This window comes from Anopheles arabiensis, chromosome 2 (genome assembly GCF_016920715.1).
Source record: "Anopheles arabiensis isolate DONGOLA chromosome 2, AaraD3, whole genome shotgun sequence".
NCBI lineage: Eukaryota > Metazoa > Arthropoda > Insecta > Diptera > Culicidae > Anopheles > Anopheles arabiensis.
This window is the reverse complement of record NC_053517.1, coordinates 101,162,155-101,182,637: the sequence shown is the minus strand read 5'-3', so window position 1 is coordinate 101,182,637 and position 20,483 is coordinate 101,162,155. Positions and strand designations below refer to the sequence as shown.

General features: G+C 47.3%; 3 protein-coding genes across 16 annotated transcripts in view; 2 read left to right on the top strand and 1 right to left on the bottom strand.

The window, feature by feature from the left end:
* The window catches only part of LOC120894998 (formin-binding protein 1-like), a 64,888-nt gene extending 62,300 nt beyond the window's left edge, over positions 1-2,588 (top strand). For all 12 annotated transcript variants that reach the window (XM_040297949.1, XM_040297944.1, XM_040297952.1 and 9 more), the window contains one exon: positions 71-2,588. The gene's annotated coding sequence lies outside the window, so the exon portion shown is untranslated. The remainder of the gene's footprint in view (positions 1-70) is intronic.
* Positions 2,589-3,152: 564 nt separating this feature from the next.
* On the bottom strand, positions 3,153-5,704 carry LOC120894997. 2 transcript variants are annotated; one of them, XM_040297938.1, is made up of 4 exons: positions 5,562-5,704; positions 5,011-5,485; positions 3,998-4,937; positions 3,153-3,924 (listed from the first exon to the last, which is right to left on the bottom strand). In XM_040297938.1, exons 2-4 carry the CDS (start codon positions 5,352-5,354, stop codon positions 3,226-3,228), a joined length of 1,983 nt encoding a protein of 660 aa, XP_040153872.1. In that variant the 5' UTR covers positions 5,355-5,485; positions 5,562-5,704; the 3' UTR covers positions 3,153-3,225. The 2 variants fall into 2 exon arrangements, with proteins under 2 accessions (XP_040153872.1, XP_040153871.1); XM_040297937.1 differs by having other exon boundaries at positions 5,011-5,704.
* A 633-nt stretch (positions 5,705-6,337) lies between these two features.
* LOC120894488 (potential E3 ubiquitin-protein ligase ariadne-2) lies at positions 6,338-16,939 on the top strand. Of its 2 annotated transcripts, none has more exons than XM_040297098.1 (5): positions 6,338-7,483; positions 14,150-14,982; positions 15,062-15,445; positions 15,540-15,803; positions 15,903-16,939. In XM_040297098.1, exons 1-5 carry the CDS (start codon positions 7,411-7,413, stop codon positions 16,047-16,049), a joined length of 1,701 nt encoding a protein of 566 aa, XP_040153032.1. In that variant the 5' UTR covers positions 6,338-7,410; the 3' UTR covers positions 16,050-16,939. The 2 variants fall into 2 exon arrangements, with proteins under 2 accessions (XP_040153032.1, XP_040153033.1); XM_040297099.1 differs by having other exon boundaries at positions 15,062-15,430; positions 15,903-16,938.
* The last annotated feature ends 3,544 nt before the right edge of the window (positions 16,940-20,483 follow it).

The following is a 20,483-nucleotide window of genomic DNA, read 5'->3' as shown; positions in this document are numbered from 1 at the left end:
TGTGGGAGCAAAATCGAACGTAACCGCTCAATTTAAGTACAATTTCTCTAACAATTTTTCTTTTTTGTAGTGTTGATCACCGAATCAAGTTAAATCTATCCCCCGCTCTAGGGTGTGATGATGCTGATATGATGTCAGTGAAGGAGCGGAATTGCACCCGTAATCCCAAAATGTAAATAGTTAATGTAAAACGGTGGAGAAACGCCGGCCCTGCAGCACATACATAAATGTATGCTTTAGTCGACAAATAGTAGTGGCAATTTATTGAAAAACAAAAGCACAGCGCTTTGCAAGAAAAGGGACATCATTTGGACCACAAAGCCTAGGCGAAACGGGACAGTAAGAACAGAGGATATAATATGTGCTACAGTTGCTTGCTCTACTACGCTAAACAATCGTTCAAAGGCCGCACTGGTATGCGGACAGAGAGACAGCAGCAGGAAAGGGAAAAGCATTCGTATGTCATCAGCCTTATGTGTTTCTCCGCTTTGGGTGGATGGTCGTTTAGGAAATTTATGCTACTTTCTTTTTAAAAAGCAAATATCATAATGCGATTGCGATGCAAATACAATGCTTTCCATTTGCCGCGGTATCAAAAATCTGGCTACCGAACAATGATGTTTGCTTTAAATAGGTACGAGGTGTGCGAGATACGGCTTGCGCTTTTTCAACCGTGTTAGTTAGATTCTTTTCTTTTTCTGTTTTTTTTTCTTCTTTTTAATATGAAAATAGCAATTGACTGTTGCATCGAAATAAATCACACTTGAAAGCAATGCGCTTCAGGAGCAAACAAAGAAAAAGGAAAACACGAATGAAACTCTCGAATCAAAGTGAAAAAAAGGAAAGTTCAGTCACCGGGGTGAGTGATCAAAAAGCATAATAAACAAATACGAAACAAATAACTACCATAACTACGGACGGAGATACGAAACCATATACTATCGTGCGTAATCTATTGCCATGAACTCTGTTCAATTTCGAGGGAAAGATAAACTATAATACAATTATAACACGTTTAATGCAGTGTGTGCAGCGCACGGCTCTAGTAAAGAGAGGGAATATCGTAAAATATCCATTCAACATGATTAGTGGTGGACATTTTATGATTAAAAAAATGTTTTTAGTTTTTGTGTTGCTCCCTTTCTTTCCATCATTTTTGTCGCTAATTTTTTTATTGATGCGAAACGATTTTTTTAAATAGAGCTTCTGTATAATTACTCCTGCGCGCGCGTGTGAGACTATGCACAACGAGGAGTTTAAAGTTGATATCAACACAAAATATCATCCTATTCAAAACATCATCATCGTCATCAATCATTATTGCATTGTTTGGAAGCATCAACAGCACTACGATGAGTTAAGCAAAACAAAAAACAAGCTAGTTTAGATTTAAGAAACTAAATTGGAGCGAAAAAGCGAACGAAAGGCATAAAAAAACATAATCTTTCGCTTTTCGCTCGAGTGAAACATAGAAAGGGCAGAAAGTGCAAGCAGCAGCAGCAGTGGGCTGTAATAGCTGCTGGGTGGTGTTTAAGTGTATTATTGCTGTGTAATGTAGTAGTGTCCCTTACTCCTTCCGTACTTTCTTCGTCACACATTCGCGTTCACATATAATCTTTACAATTGCGTTGCTTTTCGCGGTGGTGAGCGATTTTTGTTTCGGAACACCAGCAGTAGATACTAGGCTAGAGCTAGAGTTACGGCGCATGTAAGCAATGCGAAACAAATCAAAAACATATACACGTACCGCCCTCTGGTTTCTGGTCGTCCCAATCTCGTCTAGTTTCTTCGGTCAGTGAAATAGGGGAAAAACAGATGTAAATCCACGAACTCTAACATGCAAAACCATTCAATACAATTTCAACCTTCAGCGGTAGCTCTAAGGCGCTACATAATCACGTTCGCGTTCAATGCAGATAAATAGTGTTGGTAGTTTAGAATACCAGTCAAACCGGGAAATAATTCCTCTTTTTGTCCACTAAAATGGTAATGAAAAAAAAAACTGTAAAACACTCAACCTACCCAAAGCATGCCGAAATGTAGCATGTTTGTAACATACACACTTTAGGGTCAGCCAGTTGTGATTCACTCCTATTTCCTGATATTCAAAATAACAAAAAAAAACTTATACTCAAACACATATTGCTAAACAAAAAACAAAAAGTCGTAGAAAGAACTGAATTCCATTTACTACATCAGATCGCATCAAAGCGGCGTAGCTACTGTTCACATCTTCATATTCAACTCTGTAATAAAATTTGCTACGTTTTGAAAGCATATAAAAGCAGCAACACTCTATATTTATACATTAAAAAGAAAGATATTTACGAACTAAACAAAGAAAATAACTCATCCTAAATATGCTCACAGTTTTGGCTCCTCTCACCGCACCTTCGGCGGGTGTTGTAACAAACAAACAAACAAAAGAACACAAAACAAACGACAGAAGTGGCCCTTAACGCTTGTTCCGGTGAATAATGGATCTGTTGAGCAACAGAAACACAAAATTATTCTATCTACAGCTCTAGAGTTACCATGCCTGAAAAAGTCTCTTAACAAATATACAAAAAGTGGCATTAACAAAACGATGTTGAAAAAAATGTGAAGCAACAAACAGAACTGATTGGAATACAAAAGAGGGGTGAAAAGGAGAATAATGAAGAAAAAGATAGACGAGAGCGGGGACGACGGGAACAAAATGACGTGAATTGCTAGATAAAATAGAGAAGGAATAATGAATTGGCAGGCGTTTAGATTTAAGTTTTGTAAATTAACGGACAAAATTTAACACCATTTACACAGAAACAGAATGCAGAACGAAAGAGAAGACAAAACAAATGCGGTTATAATCCTGACCTTTTTCCTTGAAAGCGAGAGAAAGATTAAACGCGCGCGTAAAGCGATCTCGTGTGAGATCGCTCCCTCTCGTTACACCTTGATGTCGTTCTATGTGCGACTATTCTTAGCAGTCTTTGCTGCTAATGATGATTAAATTGTGTGTGTTTGTGGAGAAGAACGCATGTAATGAGCAGCGTCCCGACAACGGTCTCTCATTTCATTATTTAAACGTAAAAAACCCCCCACAAACAGACGCAAACAGCAAAAACAAAACAAGGCAGTATAAATAAACAAGCAAAAACTATACTCATATGTGCGCGATCGTACTCTCTGTTCATTATCTCAGTATGTTATCATTTGCTTACACCAAGATCCCGGCACGCATGATTACTGACCGAGCGCGGCCGGTGCACCAACGCCGTCTTCTAGACGCGATGCTTGGCTATCTTCTGCCAGTGCGCGGTTCGTTTCGGGTATCATAGCAACCAGCAGGCTGGCGCGCATATCGACGAGAAGCAATCGCTGCTCGCTAGTACACACCGCTGGCTCGACCGTGGCAAGTCGGGACCAAAGCTGACGTCGCGTCGCACTATCGAGCACGGGCACGGTACCGTACACTGCCCGTACCCAGTGTGTCCAACAGTCGGGCACACCTTGCGCCCCAGTACACGACGATCCGATGCGTCTCAGTGCCACGTGCAGGTGCTGGCCGGTAAGCTTTCGTTTCGAAAGCAGCACGGAAGCGTTTAATCGAGCCGTTGGGGTGACTTTCTTCATCGAAAGTACGCGCACCAGCGTTTGCGTGTCGAACATGGCCACCAGTAGGCTGGTTCGCGTTTCGTCGCCGGACAGCACGGAGCGTTCCTGCAGGATGGCCAGCTGCTGGTGAAAGATGAGCTGAGCGCCAAAGTCATCCGGCTGCAGCTCCAGCCACTGTATGCGGTGTAGCGTCGCCGGCAGGCGGCCGAAAATCGCTTGCGCACGCTTGCCGTCGTACACGTGCGCGGCCGCACCGGCCAAGATGGCCTGCAGTTTTTTGCGCGGCTCGGTAACGTTCTTTTCAAACGTGCGGGTGTTGGAAAAGCGCTGCGAAAGTAAAAGGAGGATGAAACATTCGTTAGGTAATAGTTAGTGGGAACAGTAAACGTCATCATCATACCGAAAGACCATCGATGACGTGCTTCACCAGAAAGCTGGGAATCTTCCACCGCTTGTAGTAGATGATGTTGACCGATGCGATCAGATTGTAGACGTAATCCAGCTCCACATTGCAGCCGCCGCCCGCCCCACCCTCGAGTAGATCGAGATGGCGCACCGCAAACACGAAGCAAATGCTTTCGATGCTAAGCCGCGCGCGCGGAATGCTCAGACAGAGAAATCTAGCCTTCGCCAGCATGTCCAAATCGATGGCGTTAATCATTGTTTCGATCAGCGCCAGGAATGCTTTAAAATGACGAGCTCGTTTTACCGGCTCGTAGCGAAACAGGCTGTGCGCTAGCACCAGCGTAAGGACGGTTTTGGTCTTCCGAAGCAACACCTCATTGCGCAAGTGTTCGGCAGCGCACAGCAAGCGTACGAGCCGGCGCGTACCACCGCCGGCGGCGTCGGCCAGCGTGCGCACAATGTCGAGCTTCAGGTGCAGGTAGATATCGCGCTTGAGCAAATTGTACAGCACAAACAGGAGCAGCTCAAAGCACCGGACATCGCACCGTTCCGTCACCAGGCGGGCGAATATTTGCTCGTACGCCAGCCGCAGCAGAACCTCCACCGGATGTACGGCGGTGGACTGTGGGCTAAGGAAAACGTCCAGCAGATGGTGGGCCAGTACGGTCAGCTCGGTTGCTATGCTAACATCATCTTGGAGCGCTTTCGTGGAGCTAATGGCAGTACGCACGAGCGCACTGATGCCACACTGGCCGTAGAGGGTCGGGCTGGTTTTACACCAATCCAGCAGGGAGCGTACCGCTTGCAGAATGGTTTTACGGTCCGGAATGCTTACGATCGGGCAGCGGTACATTAGCACCAAGATACACTTCATCACCTGGACTGGGAATGAGCTGCCGCCATTGGCGCCGCTTTCCAGCACCATCGAAGAAATTCTACCGAAAGAAAGAATAAAACGACTAAACGACTAAAGCTAACTTACCCGCCCGGACACGGTCCCACACATACCTGCTCATGTAGTTTGCCAGTTTGGCGCAGTTTTCCCTGTCCAGCACGCTTGAAACGTAGGACAAAAGCTTACGGTACGATCCTAGTACCTCTTCTGTAGCAATACGGTCTCCTAGCAGCTTTAGTATGATTTCCATTGCACAAGCAATTGACTCGTAACGCACCTCGTAGCACTGATTGAGCCGGATGCAAAGCTCCCTCACCTGTTCCTCACGCAACGGTCCCACACTCTGGTGAGCCTCGGCGTACATCGACTGCATCAGCAACCTTTTCTTCTCCGGGGAAAGCGAAATGGCGTAAACGCTACTGATAGCAGCACGCCGAAAGTTTGTTCCTTTATTCATGGTTGATGCGGGGAAATGGCAAACTGTTGCTTTTTGTCCGTTGGATTCCGCTCGTGGCAACGAACGACTAGTGTCATACCATAACTACGCCTACTAAATATGCTACGCTGTGTTCTTCTTGGAAGATTAAACTGAACTTTAAGTAATCGGTCAGTGGGAAACAATAAAATCCTATTGTTTTTTATAGTGCAAATTTGTATTGCCTACCTTGATCGAATATATCGGTTAATTAACGGTAAATGTACCACGTAATGATTGTGAAATAATCTTCAACAGTTTTTGTTTGCTGAAACTAGACCATCTACTTCCCACGTACCTACGGGATTAAAGCATTTTAGATAGGTTTTCTTAATTAATTTTAATCAAAATCAGCGAAACCTTCAAAAAACGCAATCAAATCGTGTTCTGTTTGGAAATGTAACGGTTGCGAGCGTGTATTTCACAGTGTCGTAGTGTAAACGGCGCTTTATAGCAACTGCTGTCAAACGGATTCCTTGCATGGTGATGGACCAGCACCACTTTGTAAATGCAACAATAATTTTGAGGATTAGTTAGTTCTACTTGTGACAAAATAAAGATTTTGTGTTCATGTACGTTTAAAATTATTCCATGAGCAGCGCAAATAGTGAAATTAATGCCGAAAATAATATTTCTTTTCTGTGATCCGGAACAATCAATACCAGCAATCCGGATCGGAGTCATAAGTTCTGCTGTCACACCAAAACGGTGCCAGTTGCGAAAGGTTAGTTCATAATTTATAATGATCAAATCAAATCCATACAAAAGCTTATCCGAAATTAAAGATTTTAATAAAATTAAAGTTGAATTCCATTGTTTATGAGATTTTTAGAAAAATTGCAAAGAATTTCAACTAAAACTCCGCTCCCAAAACAATACTTCCTTCTGTCACTGCAAACGGTGGCATGTCAAATGGCTGACAGTAGCACGCAATGAGCTAACCGTTCGCTCCGTGCCACCTGCCCATAATCACACTGCAAAGCGTATGCGTGTGTTTGTTTGGTGTGTTGTTGCAGTGCAAGAAGTCGAAACGTCTCGTCTCGCTGTCCGCGGAAAATTCCTACCCTTTTTTCCTTAGCCGTAGCCATAAAGTTCCGCTTTCCCAGCGATTGCTTCAACTATCGACTGTGGTAGAACGCTCCAGCACGGTCAACACAGCTGCAGTGGCTTTAAACAACGACCCCCCAGTGCCAGTGCGCGACATTCAGTGGGGGGAAAAAAGCAGAAAGCAAATTACTTCTGATCGGAGTCTGTCTCATCGACATCATCCCCCCCGTCCATTTCATTCGTTTGGTGTGGTTTGGCTCTTCTTTGCTGCCTTGCGTCTCCGTTCGCTTTGTCATCCGCTGCTGTGTGTGCCGTGGTGTATCAGGGATGTTTATGCTTCCTGTGTTATGCTACGGCAAGCGAAAAGCAATCCGCTAAACTAGTTTGACGCTTTCCTTCTGCCAACCTCGAAACAAGAAACAAAAAAAAAACCAAACGCTTCCGATCGTGAGCGAGTGTTTCTCCTATTGCGCGTCCGAATCCGCAAAGTGGTTCTGTGACTGAAAGGTGTGCGTGTGTGTGCGTGTTGATCACGAAAAATTGCACCAAAAACGGTGGTGGTGGTCGGGTGCTTTGGGAACGTTGTGTGGTGAGGTCAGCTTGTCCGGTGGTGGCACCTGTGAAAATCGCTCAAATCGTTGCCTTCCATTTACCACAAATTACGGCCAGCCGTAGTAGCGAGCGTGTGCAAAAATTAGCAACAATTGCGCGTGGTGTGTGCAAGCAATCGTGCAGTGTTTGTGTACGTATGTGTGTGCCAGGGGCGTCGTGGGGTAACCCTGGGAAAATTTCGCACCCACGAAAGTGAAGGTGATTTTTCATGACTTGCTGCAGTTACGCTGGCCCAGTGGTAGCAGCAGCGAGAAAGAAAGAACCACCTGCCTGTGCATAGCAAAGCGTGTGTATCCCAGCACCGCGTCCAGCCTACTACAATCATCCCCTAAAAGCGAGCGAAAACGCACCAGCCCCCTCCCAAAACAAGGCCCCAGCCATGGCGGACCAGGAATCGGACATGGAATATTCGTCCGACAATGATTACGAGTTTGAGGATTACTACAACTCAGGTACGTGCACGCGGGCAAAGTAATATCCATTCTAAGACATTTTCTCCCTCCCTCCACTCCCAAGCCTCTACGATTCCACCCGTGGAGGTTGGTGCCTTTTTGCTTCCGGTTCCGGTTGACTGGGCTTTTGCCGTACGAATGTCGACCAAAAAAAAAGAGGCTAACGAACGAGCGAACGATGATGCTCTTCGTCGCTGCATGAAGGAGGAGTGTTCTTCCCCCATTTGCTGCGGTACCGTTCCACACCAGCACCATGCCGGATCTAGATCGCATATAGTAATGAACGTCTTTTTAGCCCCATCAAGAAGCATCTATTGCCGGGCAGCAGCACGAGGTACAATAATGCCCTTCTTGCGCTTCTCGCGGTGCGCGATGGTTTCACTTCTTCCTCGCTTTTGCTGCTATATCGCCTTATATATGCTCCAATATAGTAACAACCACGCCACCACACGGGGGTTGATGGTGCGCGATCGTTACGGTTGCTAGTTGCCGTCTAGGTGCACACTTCCCCTCTGTTAGTGCTGCGTGCTTGCGCGTACGTCCTGGTTTGATGCGCACTCGGAAACGTTTGGGTGATGCGCGTACCGCGTCGTTGTTATCTCACCCACCAAACCCGAAAGCCTTTTTCTGCCGTGCTTCATCATCATCATCATCATAATCATCATCAGCAGGTGTTGGTGGTATCATGTACATTGCGCGGCAGAGAATCATTGAATGCGCAGCGAACTGTTCCAAACAGCGAGGCCTACTATGTTAATGGGAGTAGCCGCGCTGCAGCAACGGTTGGTTCCGTACCGTCAGCGGCACAGACTACTCTGACACGCTGGATGGCCCTCGGGGAGGTCAATGGCACAGCGTAGTAGTACACGGCATATTTCGGTCCAGGCCGCCGGTGAATTTCAATGTTTAATGCGGCGATGATGATGGTGATGCGCGCTTGGTATGAGAATGAAAAATCGCGTGTGTCGCGCTCGCTACACGTGCCCGGGGAGCACTCCTTGGTGGTGACTGTTTCGAACCAAAGTTTCGTCGAGTCGCCCCACACAGCTATTAATAGCGAGCTGTAATAAATTCTTAATTTACATGATTTTGAAGGCCGTTTTGGAAATAATAGCGAGCAGCAACGGAAAGGGGTAAATATACCACGTTTCGCTGTATGAAGAGCGAGGCAAGCAAATTTGCCCACCGAACAATAGGAAAGGTGGTGTTTCGGGTTGTGTTCCCACATTAGGTGGGTTTCTTTTTGGCTCCTAATGCTAAATTAAATCGTTAAAAGCAACCTTTATGATGGGGTTTTAAAGATAAGAACGACAAAAACGCACTCGTTCCACTGCTGAAACCACCTGGAAAGTATAGAAAAGCGGCTCTTTTATGGCGATTTACTTCCTTGATGCAAGGCGCAAGGCGTGTCAAACGAGGGCACGAGTTGTATAATTATTGCCCTCAAGGAAACAGCAAAATCAATCGCTACCGTATGTGCTTTAATTCTAATTAACGATCGCATGTAAACAATCTAATGCAAAATGTACATCATTTACTGCCAGCGGCAACTAAAACTAATCTGGTCGGAAGCAGCAATGTCACGCTCACCGGTGTACAACACCGTGTGGTTGTTGACCGTGAACATTGCTAACATTGAACCTCCTTCTCCATTGGGCGAACCAGCAGCAGCAGCAGCACGTGGAAGCGTTTACATTTAACATTAGAACCTTCTTTGCGTATGTCACCCTCCCTGTATGTTTTACAGGGGTTTCCAGGAGTTCTCATAGCTGTGAGTCACTTCATTGACTCTTTTTTGTGTGTCATAAACTTAATGTAATGGGAATTGGGCTCTAAGGCACCCCTGTTAGACAAATCTAATAGGAATTTCCAAAGCGCCTGTCCTAAAAGGATGCCATACAGTCCAATTTCCAACCTATGAAGTTCACTTGCAATAAGAAAGAGTCCAGGAATGAGAATCCCGGAAAAACCCTGTTTAAACCTAGAAAAAGAAAGAATCAATTTCAACACAAAACGCTTTTCGTCGGCTTAGCACGTAAGAGTGGCATTTTCCGTGTTGTTCGCTGCTGGTTGTGCGTATGATCGGCAATGCGTTATGACCGGCAACACATCGTAAACACCGTAGTATAAAGTGTTGGTGGTTCGTTTTTGCTTCTGCCCCCATTCTGCCTCTACTACGATAAGAACGCTTCTTGTACACACGCTCTTTTTAAACACGAAAACGCATCATCAAGATCAAACTCGAGCGAGAGACAGAGCCCAATGCCCTACACAACAGTCTCTCAAACAGTGGTGTGGTGGGCGCGAATGGAACGGAATATCGTCGTCGTCGTGGGGTATTTGTCCTCGCGCACGTACGTACCACAACCATGCGGTCGGTCGGTCGCCTTGTGCATGCTGTTGGTCGTGAAATCATTGAACTGCGGGAGGTCACCAGACGACGACGACGGGCTGATGCTGCTACACCAACGTGCGACGACAAGCGCCTGCTGCGATTGCTCTTTTTGCGCTATGCTCACTGACGAGACGATGATCGACCACACATTGTATAGCGGAGTGGAAAGTGAAAGGGACAGATGCTTCCAAAAGAGAGACAGACTGCTGACACGCAAAATGCCGGGTCCAAACTCTTTTCGCGCACGGTGGTGGTGCTGCTGCGTGCGTGACGTCGCCAGTGGAGTGGACGGCTCTTTTTGGAGAGAACACTTGGCTTGGGGTAGGGGGTCATTAGTAGTGGGCTCGCCGAAAAAACCTAGACCTTGTCAAGGTGAACGCGCGAAACAACCCTTCTTCTTGTCCCCAAACGGGGGGAGGCTTGGTTGTTTTTTTTTTTGGGCGATCCGCGGCTTTTGGACCCATAAAAGAGCGACGACAACAGTTTGTCTCTCTTTGCGGGTTGCTTTCGTTGATTGAAGCGAGACAACCCCCCGGACCAAGGAGCAAGGAGATTACAGGCATACTGAAGATGCACAACGCACTTCTGTCAAGGTCTTATGCTGTTTTGTCCATCGAGAGAAAGAGCAGTGAAAGTTGAATGTGTTCACTGTACCGTTGTCATCGTTGTTGTTGATGATTTCCTTTTGTTTGGATTAGGTACAAGCCTGGTAAGATAAGACACTAAAAGCTGTACTGAATATCTTCTTCTTTGGCTCAACAACCGCTGTCGGGCAAGGCCTGCCAAGTACCCACAAGTTAAGTGAGCTTGGCTTTCAGTGACTTATTGTTACCATAGCAGGATAGTCAGTCCTGCCGTATGGGCACGGTCTATTCGGGACTTGAACCCATGACGGGCATGTTGTTAAGTCGTACGAGTTGACGACTGTACCACCAGACCGGCCCCTGAATATATCGTAGATAAAAAGAACGAATTATCCGTTAGATTAATCGATAATAAATCTTGTTTAAGATAAGAAACTAATACAATGAAGACAAGAGCCTTATATTGAAGCATCCAAAAGCTCTTTTTCTTGCTATATTTCTAAATTATTAACTAAAAATGAAACATGAACTCCACCTCATACCCGATTATTTCGATGTTCATGGCGAATAATCTCGAATAGGCAGACCGTCTAAGGACGAAATTTTCCACCGAGTCAATTACACCCGAATACTATTTATGGCTTCGCAACGAATTGGCCCACCACCAACACCTTTTCGTACCAAGTTTCTATCTGCAAAACATTTCTCATTAACTCGCGTCGAAATTCGATGGAAAACATGTTGATGCTCTCCCTGTCCTTCTCGAAAGCAAGAACACCCTCCCCCCTCCCCCTCCAACTGTTTCTTTTAATACATAAATAAGTCTTCGATAATAGTAACGCGATAGCCGAATTCAGCATGACCCCAGTAATATCCTTTGGTGGGGTGTTTCAGAGGAGTTTCTAGTTGATGATTGCTTTATGTTTTTGTTATTTGAAATCCCATTAGAAACAGACTAGAAGAACGTGGGTGTAGGAGAGATTTTCTGCACCAAAAATTTCCACTGAAAATGGTTTGGTTACGGCAGAAATTGTTATATTCAAGCTCAATCATTCCATCGCACAATGTTTGAAGTTGAAGACGCATAAAAACTGATTTTTGTGAATTTGCTCACCCCCATCGCTCGGCCACCTGCAAACCGGTCCATACCTTAGCAAAGGTCAAGGGGGTGCGTAAGAGGACCGTTTTTTTTTTAGGAGGTGAGATGGAAAAGGTTTAGTTTTAAATTTCGTCCAGCTACCAAGAAATTCCAAGTCCAGTGATCGAACTAAAATGACCGAAAAGCATGAAAAAGAGTACTACTTTGCTTGCAACGCTCATCATCGCTTTATCCACTTCAGCTTTGGGTTGGGTTGTGGTGGTCACTCCCGTTTGTGTGTGTGGTTACCGCATCGGAACCGGCCACCACCATAACGCGTCAAGAAGTTTCGGAAGCCGCACAAATTCACACTCTACCCTCATATACACGGTTGGTGTGTGCTGGTGCTGTACACAACCGTTCTCACCACGAATGGGCAAACTGCAGCAGTACAGTGGACATTCCTTTGGCAGTCGAAAGTACTGCGGGTCCGCCGCCTACTGCGACTGCTGCGGTTGTGTGTTCAGGTCTCAAAGTGTTGTCAAGGCGGTGGTGGGGTACACGTACACCACACACAGACACAACACATGTCACATAATTTATGATGCTTTTCCCCGTCCCGCATCTTGCCAAAGCCTCCTAAGCGCAAAGCTTCTGACTCTGACCAGTGCGCTACACTACTACGATATAAATATAGCGCGGGACGTACGTGTGGCACATTACGCGACATTACCAGCACAAACGCAGGGTGTGTGCGCCAATCGGGCGGAGGAAGCTTTTGTAGCAAATGGCAATCAATTTCTAAGCCTTTTGCCTTTTCTCTCTCAGGGCTTCCACACTACAGCTCCTACTCCACCACCCATTGAAAGGATGACATTCTCTACTTGTGTGTGTTCCAAGGCCACAAAAAAAAAGGGTTGGGTACTGCCCGTACTTTCTTTGTCCAGCACTTTTGTCTATAAAAATAAATAACGCCACGCTCCTACTCTACTAGCGCGAACATTAGAATCCAATAGGATAGAGAAGAGGACAAAATCCGATTACCGACCCCCTCCGCCAGAAAGGTCAAAATCATCAAAGCTCTCTTGCGCAATACGCAAATTACGCAAACAGTGCACAGCATGTAACAGTCGTACCGTTCTTCCCTCTTCATTGCCGCCCTGCTTGCTTATCAGGCAAACACGATCGGCTTGCCCGCCATCCCTTTATTGGTTGGGTCCGATTAAATGGTTTACATTTTTCCGCAAATTGGGTCTTCCGAAGCTCCCACTACTACTACTACTCGGAGGCCGCGCAAGGCCAACACAAATCATTCATCAATCATAATACTGCAGCAGCCTTACTGCAAATAATCGTCTTTGCCCTAGATTCTGCTCCAATATCTGCAAGCCGCAAACTTCCATTTGCCAACTGCACAAACACACACACACACACACACACGCTTGCTTAGAGGATCCGGTAATCCCCGGTAAACGTTTCTTTTGGCGCTGTGGACGATGGACGACGTTGCTTCCCACTCCCCTCGTTTAACTGGTTTTTTTTCTTTCGATTTTTAGATTATGAAATCATAGTTTCTTGTCCACCTTCAGACTTATAAACCGGACGCGCATTTCGCATTCGCGGCGACGGGGCGAAATCGATATTCTTTCGAATGGGTCAATCATCCTTCGTTGTTGATTAGAAACTCATCTTGACACGCGCGACACACGCGGGGGCAAGGAGAGCTCCATGTCAACGACATATTCAACGAGCAGAGATAATCGGTTTTTTCTTCCTCTAACATTCAAACTGAGCTATGGAAAATGTCGCTCACTTCTGTTTTTTGGAAAGGGAAATTTAGCAATATGGCCCGTTGTGGCATTGAAAGAATGGAAAAGGAAGGTAAAACGCTGTTTCTAATCGTTATTCACATGATTGAGCAACTCCAGCAGAGTGATGGCCGAATCTGTTCCTCTTTAATCGCTTAGACTGGATGTTGATTGAATAGTCTAATCACTAACAGCACGGTATGTAAATACACTCGTTTTGAGTTCATATCCTGCTCGGACTTCTGTCGTCAATCTTTAAATGCTGTAGGTGGTCTTTTTTATCTGCCTTCTGTATTATCAGTGTATGAAACACCTTCGTTTAGGCGGCACTCTTTTCGAATCCCCAAATTAAATTATTATTAATTAACTTCTCATTAAACGAACATTTGCTATATGTTGACTGAAAACTGCGTGATTCAACTTCCGAAATTAGAGATACGTGGTTTCTCTCGACCCACATTAATAGCGTATCTCGGGGACAGCCTCGAATCCCAATCGTAATCAGAATCCCATTCAGAATCCCAAATGAATCCCAATCCCAAACCGAATCGCAATCCCAACCCCAACCAGTATCCCAAACGAATCCCAATCGAATCCCAAACGAATCCCAATCCCAATTGAATCGCAGTCAAATCCCAATCGCAATGGAATCTTCTAGGACTTCAAATCCTACAAACGGGATCCGATCCGATCGAATCTTTCTAGGGATTGAATCTTCCGAATCCTGAATCTCCCAACACTATATCTTATCATGTCGTTTTACTTTCGGTGAACTCTAATTCCTTTTCTTCCCACTTCCAGGCGAAGATTGTGACATCGAGCAGATCGACCCGAAGCGCACCGATCCGGAGTACTTCGTGTACGAGTGTCTGAACGTGGAGGAGGTCGAGAAGCTGCTGAACGAGTCGGTGGAGAAGCTCAGCACGCAGCTACAGATAACGCCCTCGCTCGCCAAGGTGCTGCTGCACGAGACGCGCTGGAACACGGCGGAAGTGATCGAGCGGTACCGGAACAACGCCTCCAATCTGCTGGTCAGCGCACGCATCAAAGCGGCCGCCCCGCCGTCAGTACCAGCGGTAACATCGCCCGCACCCCAACAGTCATCACCCGTCCCATCCACGTCCTCGGCGGCGGCTGTGGCAACGGCAGCTGTTAGCTCTTCCAGCAGTAGTAGCAGTAGTAGTAGTAGCACTGCCACCTGCTCGTTCCTTGCATCCGTCCCCAGCTGCTCGGTCAACTCTGCCATCCCGGGCACAAGCAGCAGCAGCAGCAGCAGCAGTAGTAGTAAAGCTCATCCGATCTCCTCCACCACCGCCACGACGGCGTGCTGCTACCGCACGCAGCTCTGTCCAGTGTGCGTGACGGTGCAATCGAACGACAAGTTCCATGCGCTCGCCTGCCAGCACTCCTTCTGCCGCGACTGCTGGGCGATGCACTTCGAGATCCAGATCGGGCAGGGCATCTCGACGCAGATCGAGTGCATGGAGCAGCGGTGTGACGTGCGCGTGCCGGAGGATCTCGTGCTAACGCTGCTGAACCGGCCGATGCTGCGCGACAAGTACCAGCAGTTCACGTTCGCCGACTACGTCAAGTCCCATCCGGAGCTGCGCTTCTGTCCCGGTCCCAACTGCCAGGTAAAGCGGATGGCTTTTGAGGCTTTTGATTTTGGACACACGGCTCACCAATTAACAATGTTTTCCCCTTGCTTTTTAGACAATTATACGCAGCCAGGACATTAGCCCGAAGAAGGCCGTCTGCCGCATGTGCAAGACGGCGTTCTGTTTCCGGTGCGGTACCGACTATCACGCCCCAACCGACTGCCAGATCATCCGCAAATGGTTGACGAAGTGTGCGGACGATAGCGAAACGGCCAACTACATCAGCGCCCACACGAAGGACTGCCCCAAGTGTCACATCTGCATCGAGAAGAACGGGGGCTGCAATCATATGCAGTGCTTTAACTGCAAGCACGACTTCTGCTGGATGTGCCTGGGCGACTGGAAGGCGCACGGGTCCGAGTACTACGAGTGTTCGCGCTACAAGGAAAACCCCAACATTGCGCACGAATCGGTACACGCGCAGGTAGGCAATGAGAATGTATGCACCTTGGACTTACGCCTTTAAAAACGATTCTTGCGTATGCTAATAATGTCCCGCATGCTCTTGCTGGTTGCTTCGGTTCTATTTGCAGGCCCGGGAAGCGCTCAAGAAGTACCTGCACTACTACGAGCGGTGGGAAAACCACTCCAAGTCGCTGCAGCTCGAGCAGCAGACGCTCGACCGGATGCGGGCCCGCATCAACGAGAAGGTAATGAAGGGCCTCGGCACCTGGATCGACTGGCAGCATCTGTTCGATGCGGCCACGCTGCTCGCCAAGTGTCGTTACACGCTGCAGTACACCTACCCGTACGCCTACTACATGGAGTCGCGCAAGGAGCTGTTCGAGTATCAGCAGGTAATGCGCGCGCGTGTGGTGTTGTTGTTAGACGGTAAAAAATCAGAAGAAAGTATCATTAAAAAAAAACGACGCTCTCTCTCTCTCTCTTGCTTTTAGGCTCAACTGGAGGCGGAAATTGAGAACCTTTCCTGGAAGGTGGAACGGGCGGAAACGACCGACCGTGGCGAGCTGGAGAACCAGATGGATATTGCGGAAAAGCGGCGCACCACGCTGCTGAAGGATTTCTTCCCCACGGAGGCGTAATTTCTCCTCCTCCTTCCCATCCGTTTCGCCCAGCAATTCTTCTTAATTCTTCCACCACCGAACCGAGCGACGAGAGGAGGGTGCACAGCGACGCGCGCGGGTAAAAGTAATTACAATAATACTATTTTTTTCTAAGTAACTCAACAAGCTACGGATTAATATAAACAGAAAAAAACCTGCTATAATATTAATACTGCTCGATTATGGTAGCGATGTGTACATTTAGCGTGTAAGGGACGCGTAACAAACCAAACCACCTCTACGCCCTTCCTCTACGAGCGAGTTCCTTTTTGGGTGGGGGATGGTTGTAACGCGTGATGAGGAGCAGGGAATTGAACATAAGCGCCCGTAAAGACAGATGGCGCCCGCATAAAGAAGCTACTATCAGATAGAGAGAGAGGCAAAGCACACACACACTCACATGAGTTCTTCAATACTCACATGAGTGTGTGTGTAGGAGTGACAGTAGAAAAGCGTAACTAATTAGTATTTAGTACTATACTACATCGGCTAAGCGTCGGTTAGGGTACAACGTTATAGAGAATGGGGTAAGAACAGAGACATACACACACGACAAATCGTTCACAGGAAGGAAACATCATCTTAGCGAAGCGAAAGTAAGCGAAATATTAGCAATACGTGAAGCAATCCGTGGCAGCAATCCCGTATTATCCCCCCGGGAACGGTCGAGATCTCTCTTCTCTCAAGAGGGCACACGCACGAAATACGAAAAGACAACAATTATGTGTGAGTGTGTTTCTGTTACTCTTTTTTTATAGGATTACTGTTTCCCAGGCTTTTAAAATCTGCGCCTTGTCGAATAATATCGTACAGCACACACACACACACACACACACACACACACACACACACACACACACACACACACACACACACACACACACACACACACACACACACACACACACACACACACACACACACACACACACACACACACACACACACACACACACACACACACACACACACACACACACACACACACACACACACACACACACACACACACACACACACACACACACACACACACACACACACACAAACACATCGATGCTATACTCCACCAAACAGCAAAGCACAGGCTGCGACTAACTAAACTGATTCCTACCTCGATTATCTCTCGTACTCCTCCTCTTTCTCTGTGACAAACCGATGATTAGTAGTATGCAATGAGCTAGTTTGATATAGTATACGGGAAGGAATCGTTAAAGCGGAGACTAAACTTAGCTACAACGCCAACCCCAGCAGCAGCAACAGCAAACAAATCTTAGTAAATGACCTCACACATACCTCTGCCAGAGTGTGTGTGTGTGTGTGTGTGTGTGTATGTGCTCTATCGTCCAGAGAGAAATCACTAAACTTACCCCTGTAGATAGAAGATGACTATATTACTATACATTACACGTAAAAGCAAAGCCACTAATAGCGCATATGATAATTGCTGCTACGCGTGCGAAAACGAACACATTTTCTAACTAGAAAAAAGGCCCATCGGCTGACGACTGCCGCCGTCCCCATGGCCGGAATGGTTTGGTTTAGGAATGATATCGGGCAACATCGAGGAAAACGAATCGAATGCAAAGAACGCAAACAACGGTAATATGTGTCGCCAATGCCGTGTCGTCACAATGGAAACAATGGAAATGTGAAGTATGAAAAGCATAAAACAAAGTACAGAAAACACACGGGGCATGTAGAATATCATTTGATGGTTAATATGATGACATCTCTGCTCTCGGAATGGTGATGCTAACGTTTGCATTAAATAAAATGGACTTTTTTGGGGACACTGTAGGAAAAAAAACTAAGCGAGATAATTTCCGGCATTTCCTCCATGGCGTATAAGACATGTTTTAAGATCTACCTTTGATTTTTAACCATTCCTTTCTTCAGTTTTCGCGACAACGCTTGTTAGAGTAGAGAGCTTTTGCATCATATGTTGGTGCAGAAACTGTCGATGGAACGCAGCGGGCGGATGTTGTACTCGAGCGTCCACACGTGACGCGTGCAGCGAAAGGCAGCGATCCGCGTGGCTCGAACGTTCCGGACGGTAAGATATGAGACCGCCGTGCTGCTCGCGGGACTGGTGCCAATCTGCAGAGCCGTAGCGGAGGACACCCGAGTTCACAGCCGACGCGGGACCGGTGTAAGTAGCAGCGAGCTCTGGAAAGAGGAGCGATAGCGGACTATTGAAGAGTGGCAGACGACTTGGGACGCAGACGCCGCAGCAGACAACGCCAGCAGATATGTCAGGTGGGCACACCGCGTAATTCCGGACGTGGGAGCCTGGCAGTTGCGGAATCACGGAGAGGTGACGTTTCATTTGTCTCAGCTGTTGTCAGGACACGGATTTTTCCGCGAATACCTGAACAAAATGAGATTCACCTCGTCTCCGGCCTGCCCTCGTTGCCCTGGTGTAGTCGAGGGAGTAGAACATGTAATGTTCGAATGCCCTCGCTTTGCTGAGGTGAGGAGTGAGCTATTGGATGGAGTTTTGCCAGAAACGTTGGAGGCGCACATGCTTCAATCACCCACCAACTGGAGCCACGTGTGCGAGGCCGCCAAGCGCATCACCTCAGAACTCCAACGCTGCTGGGACGAAGAACGCGCCATTCTCGCCGCACAGACAATGCTGGAGGAACCCACCAATCGGCTCGACCCCGAAGCAGTCCGGCGTACCCGGAATGACCTACGAAATGAAGCGAGAAGGACGCAGACAGTCAAAGGGAGGAGCAGCGTGGCGAACAGCCATCTGCGCCTTCATCGTCACCACGAACGTCGGAGCGCCGGGCGAATATCCGCGCTCGGATGGCAATACTTCGGCAGCGACATCGCCAGCATCAACAGGATGAGCGACGAGGAGCTGAAGGAGGTGATATAGACAGAGGGGAGTCTGTCTATCCTGAGCTGGCCAGCTCTTCCTAAAACCGGCAAGGCGGTTTGACCTCGGCAGAGAAGGCGGCGGCGGTGGAGGCGGACGTGGCCTCCCGCTAGTCAACCAAAAAATTACACGGAAGCACGCGAAGGAATGCCAAAATTGGTGTGAAATTGCCCCACACAAGGGCAGAGAGTGCAAATTACCAGCGAGACCACGGAGGATTAAGGATGCGCTCCTAAGAGCTATAACATCCCCTCCCCCTAGACCCCTCGTGGGGCACAGGGGAAGGGGCAGGAAGAGGGTTGGGGAATATGTAAATATTGTAACTTTACTAAAATAAACTAACCCGATTGTTTAAAAAAAAAAGCGTTCACACGTGAGGTCCAAAACAGCCGAAGTCGTGATACAAAATCATGTACAAAAGTCTAATCCTTTGCGTTCCGGCGTCCACCCCCGACGTTTAACGAGCTGAACCGAATAGTTTTGTTCGTTAAACATGTGTACGTACTAGTGTTGGGAGATTCAGGATTCGGAAGATTCGAAGATTCAATCCCTAAAAAGATTCGATCAGATCGGATCCCGTTTGTAGGATTTGAATCCCTAAAAGATTCCTTTGCGATTGGGATTTGATTGCGAATCGATTGGGATTGGAAATTCGTTTGCGATTCGATTGGGATCCCGAATGGGATTGGGATTCGTTTGGAATTCGTTTTGGATTCTGATTGGAATTGGGATTCGATTAGGATTCTGATTGGGATTGGGATTGCGATTCGATTTGGATTCTGATTGGGACAACGCATGGGACTTGGGTAGCCGTGAGCGGTGGCGGATTTAGGGTGTTGGGGGCCCCTAAGCGAAACTCTTGCTGAGACTACTGTACACACTGTTCTATATGCTGGTTCTATATACACGGGACCCCTACATTGTCCGCGCACCGTTAAATCCACCACTGGCCGTGAGCAAACTTTTCTGTGTCTCTTTTGCCTTGTCCTCGCCTTTAGATCCTGATGAGTGAACCTTTCGGGTACGGTCATGGTAAAAGCCCTGTCCCTTTCATGTTAATGGTGAAGATAGAATCGGGCGTGGGCAGGCCCGGACGCGTCGTGTGAACGCCGGTTCCCGGACTTGGGTGTCCTATCGAAATTCCGCCTAAAATGATTGCGCATTGCGTTTTGTCATCATTGCCTTCCGCTACAAAACCAGTGGATGCGAGTTCTGCTCCCTGATGTGTGTTGTTTGTTTCCACGTTTCCCAGGTACTATGTTTCACTGTTTTTGGCCTGGTTGCATCGATCCACCGGGTCAAGTAAATGCATCGAAGTAGCGACATTTCCCTTCCGTCTTCACTTTCAAGCATACCCTTTGGGGGTTTTTAGTCGCTCGGGGTCATCGGTCATTCCGAACTTTCGGGCTTTCTCTCGATGGTGCTGCCAGATGCTGCCAGATAATAGTGCCAAGATGCTGGAGATGCCGGAACGGGCTTGTGAAAAGGATTTTAACGGGTTAAAGTGGGTTTCGGAAAACATAGTA

What these genes read in the sequence shown, in the direction of transcription:
- LOC120894997 (XM_040297937.1), bottom strand. Translation starts at nt 5,354, where the DNA reads ATGAATAAAGGAACAAACTTTCGGCGTGCTGCTATCAGTAGCGTTTAC. An exon ending in CTGGCAAACTACATGAGCAG is followed by an intron (nt 4,938 to 5,010) that starts GTATGTGTGGGA and finishes TTCTTTCGGTAG; the next exon opens with AATTTCTTCGATGGTGCTGG. An exon ending in ACGTCATCGATGGTCTTTCG is followed by an intron (nt 3,925 to 3,997) that starts GTATGATGATGA and finishes TTACTTTCGCAG; the next exon opens with CGCTTTTCCAACACCCGCAC.
- LOC120894488 (XM_040297098.1), top strand. Translation starts at nt 7,411, where the DNA reads ATGGCGGACCAGGAATCGGACATGGAATATTCGTCCGACAATGATTAC. An exon ending in TGAGGATTACTACAACTCAG is followed by an intron (nt 7,484 to 14,149) that starts GTACGTGCACGC and finishes TCCCACTTCCAG; the next exon opens with GCGAAGATTGTGACATCGAG. An exon ending in CGCAGGTAGGCAATGAGAAT is followed by an intron (nt 15,446 to 15,539) that starts GTATGCACCTTG and finishes TTCTATTTGCAG; the next exon opens with GCCCGGGAAGCGCTCAAGAA.